The sequence below is a fragment of the Ictidomys tridecemlineatus genome, chromosome 4 (genome assembly GCF_052094955.1).
Source record: "Ictidomys tridecemlineatus isolate mIctTri1 chromosome 4, mIctTri1.hap1, whole genome shotgun sequence".
In the NCBI taxonomy this organism is placed as follows: Eukaryota; Metazoa; Chordata; class Mammalia; order Rodentia; family Sciuridae; genus Ictidomys; species Ictidomys tridecemlineatus.
The window spans coordinates 109,912,508-109,928,128 of NC_135480.1; the positions used below are offsets into that span (position 1 = coordinate 109,912,508).

General features: G+C 49.8%; 1 protein-coding gene and 1 long non-coding RNA gene across 10 annotated transcripts in view; one reads left to right on the forward strand and one right to left on the reverse strand.

Moving 5' to 3' along the window:
* Nucleotides 1-15,621, reverse strand: part of Kirrel3 (kirre like nephrin family adhesion molecule 3) — a 560,323-nt gene that overhangs the window by 76,508 nt on the left and 468,194 nt on the right. For all 5 annotated transcript variants that reach the window (XM_078047301.1, XM_078047300.1, XM_078047302.1 and 2 more), the window contains exon 5: nt 13,049-13,198. In XM_078047301.1, the coding sequence (XP_077903427.1) occupies nt 13,049-13,198 (150 nt within the window). The remainder of the gene's footprint in view (nt 1-13,048; nt 13,199-15,621) is intronic.
* LOC120889749 (uncharacterized) overlaps nt 1-15,621 on the forward strand; it is an 83,458-nt gene that overhangs the window by 62,575 nt on the left and 5,262 nt on the right. For 4 of the 5 annotated variants that reach the window (XR_013437988.1, XR_013437990.1, XR_013437989.1 and 1 more), the window contains exons 2-4: nt 9,597-9,852; nt 14,932-15,113; nt 15,305-15,411. This is a non-coding gene — a long non-coding RNA (uncharacterized LOC120889749). Of the gene's footprint in view, nt 1-9,596; nt 9,853-13,420; nt 13,503-14,931; nt 15,114-15,304; nt 15,412-15,621 lie in introns of all 5 variants that reach the window. The other variant, XR_013437986.1, reaches the window with a different exon arrangement.

Consider the following 15,621-nt stretch of genomic DNA (forward strand, 5'->3'; position numbering starts at 1 on the left):
AACATACAAAACAAAACAGAAAAACCCCCAAAACAACAACAACAACAAAACTGAAAACTATTTATATGATAGATCCAGAAAAGGCAAATCCATAGAGAGTAAACCAGACGGGCAGATGCCTGGAGTGAGAGGGGAATTAATGAGGGGCTGTTTAGATTTATGGAAATGTTCTAATACTGGATTGTAATGATTATACAACTCTCTACTTTTACTACAAATCATTGTGTTGTATGCTTAAAATGGGTTAATCGAATGTTGCATTTTTACCCCAGGAAAGCTGTTAAAATATAAAGGGAAGAAAAAAAAAAAAAAGGCCACATTCTCTATGAGGCCTGCCCTTCCCCTAGGAAACCCTAATGCTCATACTGTGCTGTGCGTTTTTGAATAACATTTATCTCCTTCTAATAAACTATGTAATTTTCTTGTTATGATTATTGTCCGGCTCCCTCTGCTAGAGTACCAGTTTCATTCAAGCGGGAGTTTTTTGTTTGTTGGTTTGTTTGTTTGGATCACTGATGGGCATTCCCAGTGCCAGGACTGGGTGTGTGGGAGGTATATGAATACATATTGAACACAGAGTGAATGGAGAGCCATTAATGGGAGCATATCCATTCCCATCTGTCAAATTCTCTAATAAAGCTCTAATCAAAGTTAGATTCTGGAGGCTTCTGGTGGTCTTTAGTTAGAAGTATTGCCCAGGTCAAGTTGATATTTGGGGCTGGTCCTGGAGGTGAGATAGGGAATCCCCAGTGACATTGGCTCAGGGCTCAGCTTCATCTGGAAGAGTCAGAGGACTTGTTATCCCTTGTCCACGCCTTGTGAAGCCTCAAGCCTGCAGTCAACCCGGGTATCTATGAGGCATTCTCTTAAGGACCCCTGGAGATACCCAAATCCACGGTGCTAAAGTCCCTTATATAAAATGGCATGGCATTTGCATATAACGGATCCACATCCTCCTGCATACTTTAAATCATCTCTAGATTCCTTGTAATACCCAATACAATGTAAATGCTATGTTGATAGTTGTTTAGGGAAATCATGACAAGAAAAAAACGAAGGTCTGATTATGTTCAGTACAGAAGCGATTTTGCCATTTGTCTTCAAGGCTGCGGAACTCTCAGATAAGGAAAGCTGACGGCATTTCCTTTCCTTGTTCACCTCAGCACCCTATCTGTGAAATGGGTTCTCTTGAGCACCCTAGTGACTCCACGTGGGGAGGAGTGATCAGAGGTGGGAGGAGGGTGTGTTTGCGGGTAGAGCAGAGCCAGTCCTTGTAGGGGACCACTGCGTGCCCATCAGCCTTCTCTTCCCTTTCTTGCCTCCACCCTGAAGGTGCCACCTGGGTGATTTCCCAGCTGTTCACACTGTTCCTGACATATTTACACAGGAAAAGTTCTTCCCTTAGATAAACATTTACAAACACCTTGATCAACTTGTGAAAATGTGACACTTTCTTGGAAGCCAGCCTTCTCAGGTTGCGGGGCTCAGCTAATTATTTTTGTGAGATGGAGGCAACTAGGGGTTTCTGGGGGCCTGTGAACCTCCCTTTCAGAAGAGCCCCCTCCACACAGACAGAGTCATGTAGGTCCAGAGTGATGGGGCAAGAAGTGGCAGAGTCCCCAGGAAAGTGGGTGCTGTACGTCTCGGGGTCCTGGATCCTAAGGCACACCTGGGGAACAGAGACTGTCAGAAAGGGTGTTTGAAAGGCTTGGGTTCACTATTCAGGCCACTCCCTGACTCCGTGGGCCCTAAGCACGGGGCTCCTGGAGATCCCATTACTGGAAAGAGCTCTCGATCATTGTTCATTACCTTGAGGGGGGAAGCAGGCAGCTGAGAGATAGAGCAGAACGTGGAAAAGAAAGAATTTAGGACAGAAAAACCCAAGTTCGGAATCTTTACCTTTGTTGTGTGAAAACCTTGGGCAAGCTAATGAGTCTAAGTGTGTGTCAGTTTCTTCATCCAAAAAATGGGCTTGGGACCTGCCGGGCAGAGTTGGCAAGGAGGTGAGTGAAGGCACATGCATGGATTCCCCAGGGTGGTGGCTGGGGTACAGTGGGAGTTCACTGCTGTTTCCTTCTCTTTTCTCTCTATTTGAGTCCACCTGTTTTGCTGCCCTTTCTGTGGTTAGAGGACATGCTCAGTGGCACACACCCAGGGAGCTGCAGGCTGAGGTCTAGAAAGACCAGCACCCCTGAGCCAGGGTTCTGAAGCTGTGTCCCATCCCTGCCATTATTAGTACCCTGTTCAACTGGTCAGATCTTCCTGTGAATGAAGGCAGTCTTCTGAAGAAGACCTGGCCATTGCTCTGCCATCTTGCCATCATTTCTCACTCATACCTTTTGCTCCTGTGGGAACTCCGACTCAGTCGCCCTGTTCCTACTGGATTGATTCTTGCTCTTTCCTAGAGGTAAATTCCCAGGCTGGGAATTCTCTCACCCCTTCTTCATTCTAAACCACGTCTCTGATGCTCTCCAAGCTTGGCTTCACATGGAATTCCTCCAGGAAGGAGGCTCTGTTTAACTGCTATTGACCTTGAGCTTTCCTTTCCTTTTCCAGACTCTGAGACATTATTGTAGCTGGTGTGCATGTCGTAAGAAAGGACATATGGGGGTCTCCACCTCTTTTCTCCCAGCCATTATGCTCAGGCTCATATCTGTAACAATCCCATGGCATACCCAGATCTTACTTGGAGGTTTGCAGTATAGCAGGGCTGAATGATATTCAGTGACTTAACTACCTGTTACTTTTCCTTTATGCCAGTTCTACCAAGTTTCAGTGCTCTTGATGAAAACGTTTGATCTGGGTTAATAACCCACTTGAAGCTGGAACTCTCTCTGCAGAATCCATGACAAATGTGTGGCAAGGACATCTGGAATGGTTCTGCTTTTCTCTCTGCATCATCCCCTTTTTTGGGCCAGCCCACCCGACTCCTGCTCAGCTCCAGAACTGGGATTGTTGCTGCCATCATCTCACCTCTGGGAATAAATTGATTTCCTCCCTCTAACGTCAGGCATATGGGAAAACTCAGCTTCTGCTTGAATACTCTCAGAGACAGAGAGCTTATTACTTTACCACGCTCTGACTGTTAGTTTTAATTGTCAAGATTAAAAGAATTTCCTCCCTGGCCCTGGTTCTGCCCTCTGGAGCGCCACAGAATAAATCTATTTTTCTTCTTTAAATATTTGAGAAGGACCATATTCTCCCAAGTCTTCTCTCTAGCAAGCTGAGCCTCCCCACTTCTTTTACTGTGTACACAGTACACATCTCATATCTTTTCCAGGTGCCAAGTTCTCCGGCAGATTTCAGGGATGTTGCGCTGTCTATGGTGCCAATTGAGCTCAGGTGAACTGGGCCAAGGATTGGGTCTGGTGCCGCCAGGGTGTGCTGACCCCTTAGCTCTCTCCGCTCTTGTTCCTCTCTGTCTATTCCCAAGGTCTGAGCCAAATTATGACAACCCTCTCCCTCCCAGAGCCAGTACACATAGGGAGGGTAAATGGCTGAGAGCTGGGGATTTGGGACACATGAGGGCCAACTGGGCTCACTGAAGATGGTCAGTGTTGGGAAAGTGTATGTGAGTGGCACACATACACATAATAGAGAATTCTTAATTGTGTCCCTTATCTCTAGAGCCTGCAGGGATGTCACCCTGGTATGGAATGACAAGGAAGACAGTTTCAGGAGCTCCACTGGTCCCTGGGATGATTGGAAAGGCAGTGGGTCATGGTTCCCACATCCTCCAGGGGGATCTACGGCAAGTGTCATCACAGCACAGGAGTCACACTCTCAGTTCTGAAGTGCGGCATGTTTGCAGAAAACTGACCACAACCAGGTCCTGGCTCCTGGCTAGTGGCCACCACATACCCTTCCTCTGTAGTGTTCTGCTCTATCTGGGGCAGAGGAGTGTCCCTTAGACCTGAGCCCTGCCCACTCTCCTTGGTCCCTTCTCTCCTTGATCTTGGCTTCTTCCAGCGTAATGTGGGTTGTGTGACTTTGTCTCCAAACTCTCTGAAAACTGCGCCCTCCCTTACCCCACTGGCTGCCGGGGGAAGGCTTCCATTTAGTGGCATTTTCCTTTCTCATTTCATGCTGTAATGGAGATTCATTGCCAGTTTTAAATCCATAATTTGCCATGAAAGCTTCGTCCCAGGCTCGGGCTGAGGTCAGAGTGGGGAAGTAGGGAGCTATTTTTAATCCTGAGGGCTCCCTGTGCAGCTCCAACCTCCCTGGGTCTACCCTGGGGCTGGCTTCAGACAGTCCTGAGGGTTCAGGCATGGGTGGCCTGGTGGACCTGTCCTCCCTCTCATCTGCAGTGACTCTTTTCTCTTGCATTTCATTTGTCGTTAGGGGAAATCGATAGAGAAGCGGGGCTCATGCCGATGATATACCATGCTCCAACTACCCCATTCTTTTCTGGGCTTGACAGGGTGAGAGTCGATACTTTTGTCAAGTCACCAAGAACTTGCCCATTTCCCAACAGCGACTGATTCCCTTGACTGAGCATTCTTGTGTCTTTCTGCCATGAGGATACTGATGATTTAGCCATGCTTGCAGTGTGTGTGTGTGTGTGTGTGTGTGTGTGTGTGTGTGTGTGTGTATACACATTTTCCCTGAAGCTAAAGTGTCTGTGTGGGTAGGACCATGAATGATGCATAATCAAACTTTGTAAATGGACAGTGGCCAGCTGGACTTCCTGATTGAGAACCCCTGTAGGGTACCAGGTCAGAGGTAGGCCCTTGTCTGTGCTTTTTGAGGCTTGCAGGGGTATTGGAGCCAGGCCCACGAAGGGTAGACAGGGCTTCCTCAAGGAGCTGCTCTCTAAAGATTGCAGAAAAGGGAGTTGGATTTCTCAGGCAACACTGGAGCTTCTGCTTTTATGCCAAAGACAGACACCAGAGGATCAAGGTCCTGCTTTTTGCAAATCTCCGTGGTCTGAGCTCACGCTCTTCTTTTTTGAGTAGCTGAGCCTGCTCAGCATCTCCCAGGGTCATGCTTGGTTAAAGCAGCTGAAGGACATATTATCCTTGCTCTCAGGAGCAAAAGAAGAGGGGCTCAGGGAACAATGCACCTCATGCTGGACCCCCAAACCACCACGAGCAATTGTGGGAGAATCATTGTCAAACTGTGGAGTGGATTTCCACTTCATCTTTCCAGGTTCCGATTTTACCAGGGAGAAAGAGGGCTTGAGAGGTTAAGCATCATTATCCTATGGCTCACAGCTGGACAGTGGCAGGACCGGGACAGCAAAGCAAATCTCCCAGGGCCCGGATGAGGGCCCTCTGTCCGGCTTGGATCTGGAGAATTGCTAATGCTTGGGTATGGTGGTGTCACACTTCAGGACTGCACGGCACTGCCCTGGAGAGCCTAAGTCATCTGGTGATGGGGATGGGGGACACTCAGAGATGGGCAGAACTAGGACCACTTGGGAAGGGAGCAGGAAGCTGAGCACCTGTGTCCTGCAGACCCTGAGCAGACTCCTAAGAACCCCCCTGCCTCGTCCGGAGGAGCTGCTTCTCAGGTGGTCTTTTGGGGTGCTGCTTTCAGCTTTAAATGGCGAGTGGCCCTGGGACAGCAGTGTTGGACTTCAAGGCCACTCTAGAAGGCTGATGAGTCAATCAGCCTAGTCTGTTTCAATCACCCTTGGTGATGCTGGGTGGGCTAGAAGTAGGGGACGTGTATCCCTGGCATCTGGTCTCCCCTTCTTGTGCAGTAACCTGCCTGTGACTGCCACCACATGTAGGCAGGAAAAGGAAGTCCCAGGTTCACTTTCATCCCTGATGGCTGTGGAGCCTTGGGAGGAGTTTAGCATCTGTGCTCCCCGCCTCATTTCTCAGCCATCTAATGGATGTTCCCAGCTAGGGAGGGGACTCACATTCCAGAGAGGCTGAGATGAAGAATGGTGAGAAAGGTAGGGAGAAGAAGGCAGAGGCCCTTCCTTTCTGGGGCCACATGCAAACCAGTGGGGTAGGGCCATGGTCACGGGGGTGATCTTATAGTGCAGTAGGAGGGAGGGTCCAGGGAGACCAAGCTCTGGAGGACAGCTCGCCACAACCCAACATCTACAGAGAGCCCCAGGGAGGCCCTCAATTGTCCCTGACCCTCACCACCAGCTGCTGTGGGCAGCCACTCAGGGTGGCACATGGCCTGGAATCCTCTGTGTTGACCTCAGAGATCATCAGCCCTCCCACAAAGGAATTCTAATTTAGAAGGGAGACTTTATTAGTCCCGTTGAGGAAGCTCCTCGGTTCTATGCTATGTTCCCCTTGTTACTGGCCAGGGCAGGTAATTAAGAGTTAAACTCAGAGGGAAATGAGGTGTACAGTGGCTAAAGGGAGGGAGAAGAGGGGAGGGGACTCCGGGGTTGGCCAGGGCCATCAAGAAGGGCAGAGAAGCCAGGAGGGAGAGGGAAGGAGCTGGTGGTAGGGTGGGGTATGTGGGAATGGGGTGCACAATAGCTCAGACTGGCTTCCATATGGACCTTCAGGAGATAAGGATGTTTTCTTGCACTTTTCTCCCATCTGTGCCTTGTTTGCTGCCCCTGTTTGGGGGTGATTGCAGGGTAATGAATGTGGCAGGAAACAGCACACAGCACAAATGAGATAGAGCACCTAAGACCAGGCCGGGGCCCAGGCAAAACACGCTTAATAAGAAGATAAGGAAATCAATTCTGCTTGTCTTCCCAGACATGCGCCTGGGAGGGGCCTGCAGGAACCAGGTCTTTCTGCCTTGCTGGCTGCTTGGGAAAGCTGCTGTTGTAGGACATGGAGTCTGATGCCCTGGAAGGAGGGCTCCCTCCATGGTGTCTCTTGACATTGCACAATAAAAAGAATAGTTAATAAAACAATAACAGCCATGGGCTTATTTGTCTTGCTGGACATCAGGCACTATTCTGAGATGTGCTTTGCATTATGTTGTTTCATTAAATCTTTTCAGTAACCCTATGAAAGCAGTTAGGATCTTATCTCCCATTTTATACACAAAAAAATAGGCACAGAGGAGTTAAGTAACTTGACCAAGTTGGCACCACTGGTAAAATGACAGAGCTAGGTTCCAAGCACAGGCAATCTGGCTCCTGGAGCTGGGCTCCAAACCATCAAGCTGTATTGCCTCTCTGCTGTAGTTTGGATCAGAAATGTTCCCCAGAGACCCATGTGTTAAAGGCTTGGTCACCAGCCTGTGGGGCTGTTGGGAGGGAGTGAAACTCTTAGGAGGTGAGGCTACTGAGTAGAAGCTGGATCAATGGAGAGATGTGCTTGAAGGAGGTATTGGGACCCCCAGGGCCTTCCTCTTCCCCTCTCTTTCTGCTTTTGGGCCACAATAGTTGAGCAACTTTGCTCCACCATGTGCTCCTGCCATGATGGTTTGCTTTGCCACAGGCCCAAAGGAAATAGGGCCAAAGGACAATGGGCTGAAAACCCATTATAAGTTGCTTTATCTCAACTATTTTGTCACAGTGGCAGAAAGATCTCCCTAAACACAAGACAACCCACCCCAACCCAACCCAACCTAACACTCACGAGTCTTTGGGCTTACTATCTGCCAGGCACTGTTCTTTATGCGAGATTCAGTATAAATTACTCGTGATTTCCCCCTAAGCTCTTTTTGCTTCAATTAAATGACAGAAATTTGCTGATCAACAAATTTGTGTTCACAGACTGTGCTGGGCATGAAGAATGCCAGATGCCCCCAACAGACCCAGCGGGAGAAACAGACATGAGCACAGTTATTCTCATGAGAACGTGTTGAGTGCTGTGATCAAGGGGGGACAGTCAGGCTGTGTGGACTTCAGGGAGGGCTTCCTGGAGGAGATGTCTAAAGTGAATCCCTGACAGGTAGATGCAAGTTAGCCAAAAAAGGTGGGAAGAGCATCTAACTGGAGGCGTGGTCAGTGAAGGGAGCTAGCTACAAGCTGGTTGTGATCTGAGTGAGTGGGTGGTAGAGCTGGGGCTGGAGAGAGGGCAGATGGTAGGCTGGGAGGGCCCCATGTGCCATGGCAGGCTTTGTGCTTCAGAGACACTTTCTCACCCCCAAAAAACTGCTCCCACTATTCCCTACTGACTTGCCTTTTTATGTAGAGATGCCTGTGGGTGGGTTTCTCGGAAACAGTTTCTGGAAAGACCGATTAGAAGCCCACGTTCTCAGGCTCTGTTTCAACTCTGCATTCCCTGGCTGGAAGTGCCTGCGTTATTCTCGGCTCCTCTCTGGACCCATCTGCCCAGAGGATTTGGGCATCGGGAACTGGGAGATGCTGCCCATGCTGAGGGCCCAGGAGAGCAAGTCAAGGACACAGCACATACCGGACCTCATCTCGGCCCCTCTGCCTCCTGGGCTTGGTGTTCTTGTAAAAGACACCCTCTTCATTTGAATCGACTTGGTTTCCAACTTTAATAATTCATGTTGATTTGAAAGCTTTATTCTTACCAGGAGTCACAAGACAGCAGAGTTAATATTGGAACAGCCCAAGAAGAAGAGGGAAGTCGGGAGAAAGATTGGGAAAAATGCCCTTTAAAAAATAATTTATCAGACATCCGACACCCCCACTTCCAATCCCCTCACCCTGCTGCACTCTTTCTTCTCTATAGCGATTTCCTTATTTAATCTGTTTATTATTTTATTGATTGTCTCACTCCGTCCTAGAATGCAAGCTCTACCAGGGCAAGGGTGGTCTTGATTTTCATTTACTAATGAGTCCTAGATCAGGGCTGGGTGCATAATAGGTGCTCAGTAAATATTTGTGGATCAAATTCCTAGTACCCATTTTCTCCTTATCCTGGATCCCCCAATTTTTACTTCCCATCTTCAAGCAGTTTGAAAGAGCAAGTGCAAAGGCATCCTTATAGTTCTGACCTGTAACAAGAACCCTGGGGTTCCTACACTTGGGAAAATTGTGGATGTGTGTGAGTGTGGGTATAGCTTTAGAGTAGATGACATTTTATTTTTTATAGAGCATGTGTATTTGAAGTTCATAAAGACTCTGTGAGGGTGATATTTTTATTTTCCTCATTTATAGATGAAGTACCAGAAATTTCATTCAGTCATTCATTCATATTCACTTAAAAATTAAACCAAACAAATATTATTGAATACCTGCTCTGTAGTAAGTGCTGGTTATAAAGAACACGCCAGGCTCAGCTCTGGCCCCAAGGACATTGTACAAGGTCACACAGTCAGCTGCGAACAGTATTCTACTTCCCAGCCTGGGGCTCCTCTTCCTATACCACAGCTCTGCACATGTGCATGGGCCCCTGTGATACTCACCTAAGCTGAGTCTCTGCACAGGAGGTTGGGTAAACATGGAAGACCATACAGAGGGAAGCCTGGCAGTTAAGATACCTAGCCACGCCCAGAATCCCAGGGCTGGATGGGACTCTGAGAGATCCATCTTCTAGCCTTAAGGTGCTATGCTATCTAAACCATCCTAATCAGTTACTTTCTAGGCCTCAGGCACCATAGGAATCTTGGTTCCAGTGGGGGATGGCCCATTTTCCTAAAATAGTTGGTGTAGCATGTTGGACTCCTGACTCTGGAAGTATAGCCTTTTTGGGAGCTGGACAGTTCTTAGACATTTTTTTTTTTAATCATCATCTCTTATTTTACAGGTGAAGAAAGAGACCAGAGAGGTTGAATAATAGCACCAGAATCACATAGCTGGCCAAGAGTAGGATCAAGATCATTGCCTCTAAATCCGAGTCTCTTTATGATACCAAGATTCCCGAGTTGTTCTGCATGCAGAACGAAGACTGTTTTTATATGGACTGAGTAAAGGCTTGGTCCCTGGCAGCTGGGTGTATCACAGAGGGAATGGAGCCTGACCACTGACCTGGACTGTGGCTCCCCAGTCTAAACTTTTCTCAGGTTAGCAAACTCAATTCCTTCCCCCATGTTTTCCCCTCATTTTCTAGTTCCCTCCCTCTGCCTCTCGGGGTAGCAAATGTTCAGCTCAAAGTTGCTCCTTGCCTGATTGCATCTGAGAGCTGGAAACACAATGCTAATTAATGTGTCTGTGACTCTAGGCTTGCCTGCCGGGCCCAGTCCCCATCCCTTCCCTGGAGCCCGGAGGCTCTGCGAACTGGCCCTCTGGCTTCTTCCAGCACGCTGCTGCGGGCAGATGCATATTTTAACAATGCACATCTGTTGGCCATATAATCTCTCGTATTTGCCCTCCTCACTTGGTGCTTTGATGGAAGACCCCCGGGGGCCTCTCTCTGTTCCAGCCAAAGTGTTTGCTTTGCAATTTTGCAGGAATACCATCTGATTCTGCTCTCACGTCTTCTGCAGGTTCTAATCAGGCTCTTACTTTATTTAATTAAAAATCTATCTCAGGCAAATACAGACTAAATTAGGAAGCTCTCTCATTCCTGGAACACAGGGAAGGTAGCCCCCCTCGGGGGACGGGCTGGGACATTTTCCCAGGCTAAGATGTCACAGCAAAGCAGATGGGGTCTTGGGTGGAAGGAAGGCGGCTGGGCCAGGGGGCACCAACACCTTTCTCCCTTCCATGGAACAGCCGAGTGTCCACCCACCCTTCCCAGATCAGGGCTCCCTTCTTGCCAGCAAACTGAGTCAGCTTCTGCTTGTGGGGCCTCCCTTCAGGGCAGCAGGTGAAGCCCTCCACCTGGAGAAACAGCCAGGCAGAGCTGGTGGCTGGGGGACCTCTAGGACCAGCTAGGGCAGGGAAGGGGGGACCTATTAGGAACAGCTGAGGGGTGGGGGCATGGGGGAGACTCTAAGGAATAAGGAAGGACTCCAGGCAGAGCTCAAGGTAGCTTTTTCTTACCCAGGGCTTAATTTGCGTTGGATGAATGGTTTTTACAGAGCATGAAAGGCTGATGGACAAGATGCCTGTCCGGGTTCCCTTTGTGACTCTCAGAAATTGTACTGAGGGGACCCTGCTGGGGCCCTTTATGACTACTCTTCCTTTGGCTGATTTCCAGACTTGAATAGACACCTCCCCTGCACAAGCCCAGCTCTGTGCCCAGAAAACAATGTCAGGTCAGGTCACTGGAAAGTGGGGAGCAAATGCCTTTTAGATGTGATTCAAGACAAAATCAGGTATCTAGATTGGATCCCAAGGCCCTGCTCTGAGAAGTCTGGCTCTTAACCAGCCGGACAGATGAAGTCTGCTGGCATTTGAAATGAGGAGACTGGGCAAAGAGCATTGTTTAGAAGTTGGAAAGCATGGAGTTGATTTTAGATGTTAATTAAGCTCTGTGACCTCCTGTGAGTGCCTGTGCCTCTCTGAGTCTCTCCATTTCCTTATCTGTAAAACACAGGAATAATTTAGATTTAGAATGTTGGTCTTTGTGGTTTACTGAGATGGTAGAGGATAGGAAGCATGAATGACCAGGGTTGGTTGGTGAGGCTCGTATGCCTCAAGGACTGGGTATGTCTCCATCTAATTTAGGTCTTGCATGAAATCGGAGGAGTGAACAATGCTTACTTAGGTTCTGCTCTTTGTGGCACTCACCCCCTCCCACCCTGCCCCCCAAGACAAGAGAGGTTCTTTGCAGGTTCTTTGCAGGATGGAGCCTGGATCATCTATGAAGATAGAGATCCTACCACATCACTTAGCCAATCCATTTTGGTATTTAGCAGCCTTCAAATCAGAATGACCATTAGGCACTAAGTCTGGGGATGCTCTGTAGCCTCCCTGGCTGCCCCTCTCAACCCCCTCCTCCTGGTCCACTATCCAGCCTATTTACCCTGCAGAACAGTTTGTTTCACATCCTTTCCTCACCGGCCAGAAGGAGATTGGAGGAAGTTGGGAGGTTGGCCTCAACTCCCTCTCCCCATCCCAATAAGCCCAGCTCCCGGTTGTAAGTGATCCCCCGGGGCCTGTCTGCTGCCGTGCTTGGAATCATCTGCTCCAGTGTGTTTGGCCGTGTAGATTTGAAGATAACCTGACACGCTCTTAAATATTTCATCTCTGAGCAGCCGTGCTCCTTATCTTCCAGACATCGAGGCTGCATCCCAGCTGCTGACCCTGCGGTCACTGCTCCGTGGCAGCTGCCAAGAAGTGGCTTGGGCAGACTGGGGCAGACCGGGGCTTCCCTCTTCTGCCCGTTGGTGCTCCATCCCCCATGTGCTTGGCAAAGACTCAACCACAAGGAGCCAGGGAGGTGGTGCAAGGAGCCCTGGCCAGCAGAACCTGGGCCAGGCCCTCTGCTTCTCTGAGCCTCAGTTTCTTAGCTGGGGTAACAATCCCTGACCTTACGAGTGGCTCAGGAATGGAAGAGGTGATGTGTCAAGGGTTTTGAAAGCTACTGTGCACTGCTCTGCAAATGTGAGCTGTTATTACTTAGGAGCAAAACCTGTTTCCCTGCAACACTGATTCTCAGAACATCCGGCCAGAGGAGGGAGACTCCTGGGGACTGGGCTCTCAATCAGAAGTGGTTTAAGGGGTTAACAAGTGAGCCCATCCCTGTCTTCATGCAAGTCTGCCAGAATGAAGGAGTGGAGACCTCTTTAGGAGAGCTGTCCCAGAGACATGTGAAGAAAGATCAAGGGGGAGAGGTATGATTTGGAATAAGGGCCTTAAATAAATTTTTCTAGGAATAACCTGAGAACCAAGATTCTTGGGGAACTGTGTGGTGTGGGGAAAGAACAGGGGTCACTGGCCATCCCTATGAACACCGAATTTATGGGGGAATAGAGATTAAGACTAATTTCGCAGTCGAGGTGGGCAGGTAGGGCTTTGTTGGCACCCTGGCAGAGGACAACTCAGAAGGAAGGGACTGAGATTGTGCACTGCCTGCCCTATGGCCTGGTCTTGTTCACATGTACAGAGCACCCAGGAGCCTTCATTAGCTCCTAAGGTGTGGTCAAACACAGCAGAGTTAGTTGACATTGGCCTTCTGACATTTTAAGGCAGGAGCCTTTACTTGTCCCCTGTGGTGGAGGGACAGGGGAGGGGGGTCACAGACACCATGGGGGCAGCTGGGGTCCTGTGATGATGCAGTGGGGGGTCCCCCACCTGCCCAGAAGGCCCCTCCTGGAGCTGAGCCTGGTGGTGGCCAGAGAATCCTTGCCCCCTCACGTGGATGGCTCTTACCTAGGACGGTGAGGCGTGCGGGGCGGGACCGGATGGCAGCCTGGATGGCCTGGCATTCGTACACAGCATCATCTTGCAGTTCTGCCCGTAGGATCTTCAGGTGGTGTTCCCCTGACAGGTGGTTCCCCACCACCAGGTACTGGGGGTAACCTGTGGAGACAGTGGGCAGATGAGGGAGATCAAAACATCCCACCCCAGTAGACTTCTTTAGCCTGTTTCCTGATGGCTATTTGGAGGCGATACAGGCACCAGAGAGATCGACTCTGAAAAGTTGTCCACTTACAAACAGAAAGGCACTTAGTGGGCAGCGGAAGCAGATAGAAGCTCTTCCATCTGATCTCCACTATCTGCTGAGGAAGGATCTTTTCACAGGGAGAAGGGATTGTGGAGCTGCTCCCTGGCCCAGAAAGAGATGGCCTTGTGGTGACTGGGACTGACAGGCTTTATCTGCAGGGTAAGGCCACCTTTGCTCCCTGCATTTCCCTCCCTTCTCCCTTCCAGAACTTTCATCGCCCCCTCCCCCCAGCAGCCTCAACAATCTGTTTCTTTCAGGAGCTCAAAATGTTATTTCAGCTTCAACTATCTGGCCCTTTCTTTGAGTCTCCTACTTTGAGCATGGCGCCCATGTTTCGGTACATTAATAAGCTTGTCTACTCCCCCTGTTAATCTGTCTATTGTCAGTTTATGTCACAGGCTAAAATTATCAGACCCTCAGGAAAAAGAAGACTTTTCTATTAGCTCAGGGGAGCTGGGTGGGGAGGGAGGAATGTTGGTTATTGCTCAGGGACCCGATCTCCTGTAAGGAGCAAAAAAAGTCAGAGTTTCCCAGGGTGTCGGGGCAGGGTGTGCATGAGCGTGTGTATGTGTGTGCGCATGCGTGCGGGCAAAGATGTTGTGGGTTTTATGTTTAATTGGAGCAAAGCACTACGAGGAAAGGATAGAGAAGAAATGGAAACGCTAAGTGCGGTCAGATACAGCTGGGTTATTGCTCTAGAAAGTGAAATGCTCAGCACTGTGGTCTACTGAGAAGACAGTGTTTTGATAAGGAGACACGGGGGCGGAGGGGCTGGTGTACAAGAGAGAAAGAAGCAAGCCAGACTCACAGAGAAAAGACGGAGTGAGAGAGTGAAGGGAGGAAAAACAAAAGAGAGAGAAATATTTAGAAAAGGATCAAAGGTGAATTTTGGGGAAAACTTTTGTTCCAGGATGGACAGGAGCAGAAATCTACCGGGACCTGGGAACCTCAGGGCACTTTGAACCCTAAGTGGCCCTTTTCCAGTCTTTCCTACTACCCACCTCCAGAGCCCAAGGGCCTGATTAAGCACTTGAGGCGCTCAGGACACTTAGGAATTTGGGGCCCCTTCTACCACTGGCAATGAATAATAGATAAATAAAAGTTTGAGGATGATAAATCATTGATCAGCTTTCCTGCTGCTGTGTAGGGCTGAATACAAATGCTAACTTAGTAATAGGTGGCCAGGCTGGACCATTCCCCTCTCTCCCGGAGCTGGGGCCCCCAACCTCCTTAGTCTATCCCAGCAGGATCCATCTTCCAGGCATCCCCTCACCAGAACTCTACCTTCCCCAGGAAACCTGTGTATCCTGGTCTTCACACAGACACCCGCACCCCCTCCTGGTTCTTGCCTGCCTCCACCCACCCTCCAGCCGCCCCACATGGCTGTTCTTTCTGTAGCACCTTTCCCAGGATGGGGCATTCTCAGAACATCTCAGGATTGGACACATTTGGCCTTTTAAAGAAGAGACAAGGGCTAGAGAGAGAGGGGGAGAGAGAAAGAGAATGGATAGAGAGAGACATGCAGACACTTTTTTCAAATATTCCCAAATCCCGTGGTGTGGGTCAGATGTGTTCTTTTGCTCTTCAGGACAGCAGTGACACTCACAGGCAGCACATCAAGATATCTGAGGAGTCTAACAAGGGTTCAGTCCAGGCTGCCAAGAAGGGAAGTGAGTCCCTATCCCCAGCTATAGTCAAGCCACGGTTGGAGGCTCACCTCTCCAGGATGCTGCTGGGGTGATGTCTACACTGGATGAAAGACTGGACTAGGTGAGCTTTAAGACCCATCCCCTTCCATAAGTTAAGGATAGTCCGGAGGTGGGGCAGGGTTCCCTGGGCCAACAATGCCCATTGCTAGTCAGTGGGGTGAGTATCTGTGACTCTCCACCAGGCCTGGGAGCATGCTCTGGGGGGCCCTTTATAGCCACCATCATGCTACTAAGGGGCTCTGCTCTCCACAGCTGTGCAGTCCTGGCCAGAGATGCTCAGGAGGCAATCAGCTGCACCCCCGAGGGCACCCTCTCTCCTCCTGCCCACTCACCTGCCCTTGACAGGCAAAGGAGCCCAGGTAAGGGCAGCTGGCTCAGCCCCTGGGGCCTGGGCAGGGGGCTTCGAGTGGGGCCGGGCTGGAAGCTGTCCAGACAGATCCTCTCGCAGCTGCCTGCCCTCAGTGCAGCTGGCTCACCGCCCCCAGCCCCTGCAGCCCAGCCTCTGGATCCCGCTGTCCTGTGATTAGTCCCTGGTCCCCTGCCGGTGTCTTGGCTGGAGCTGGTGTTTT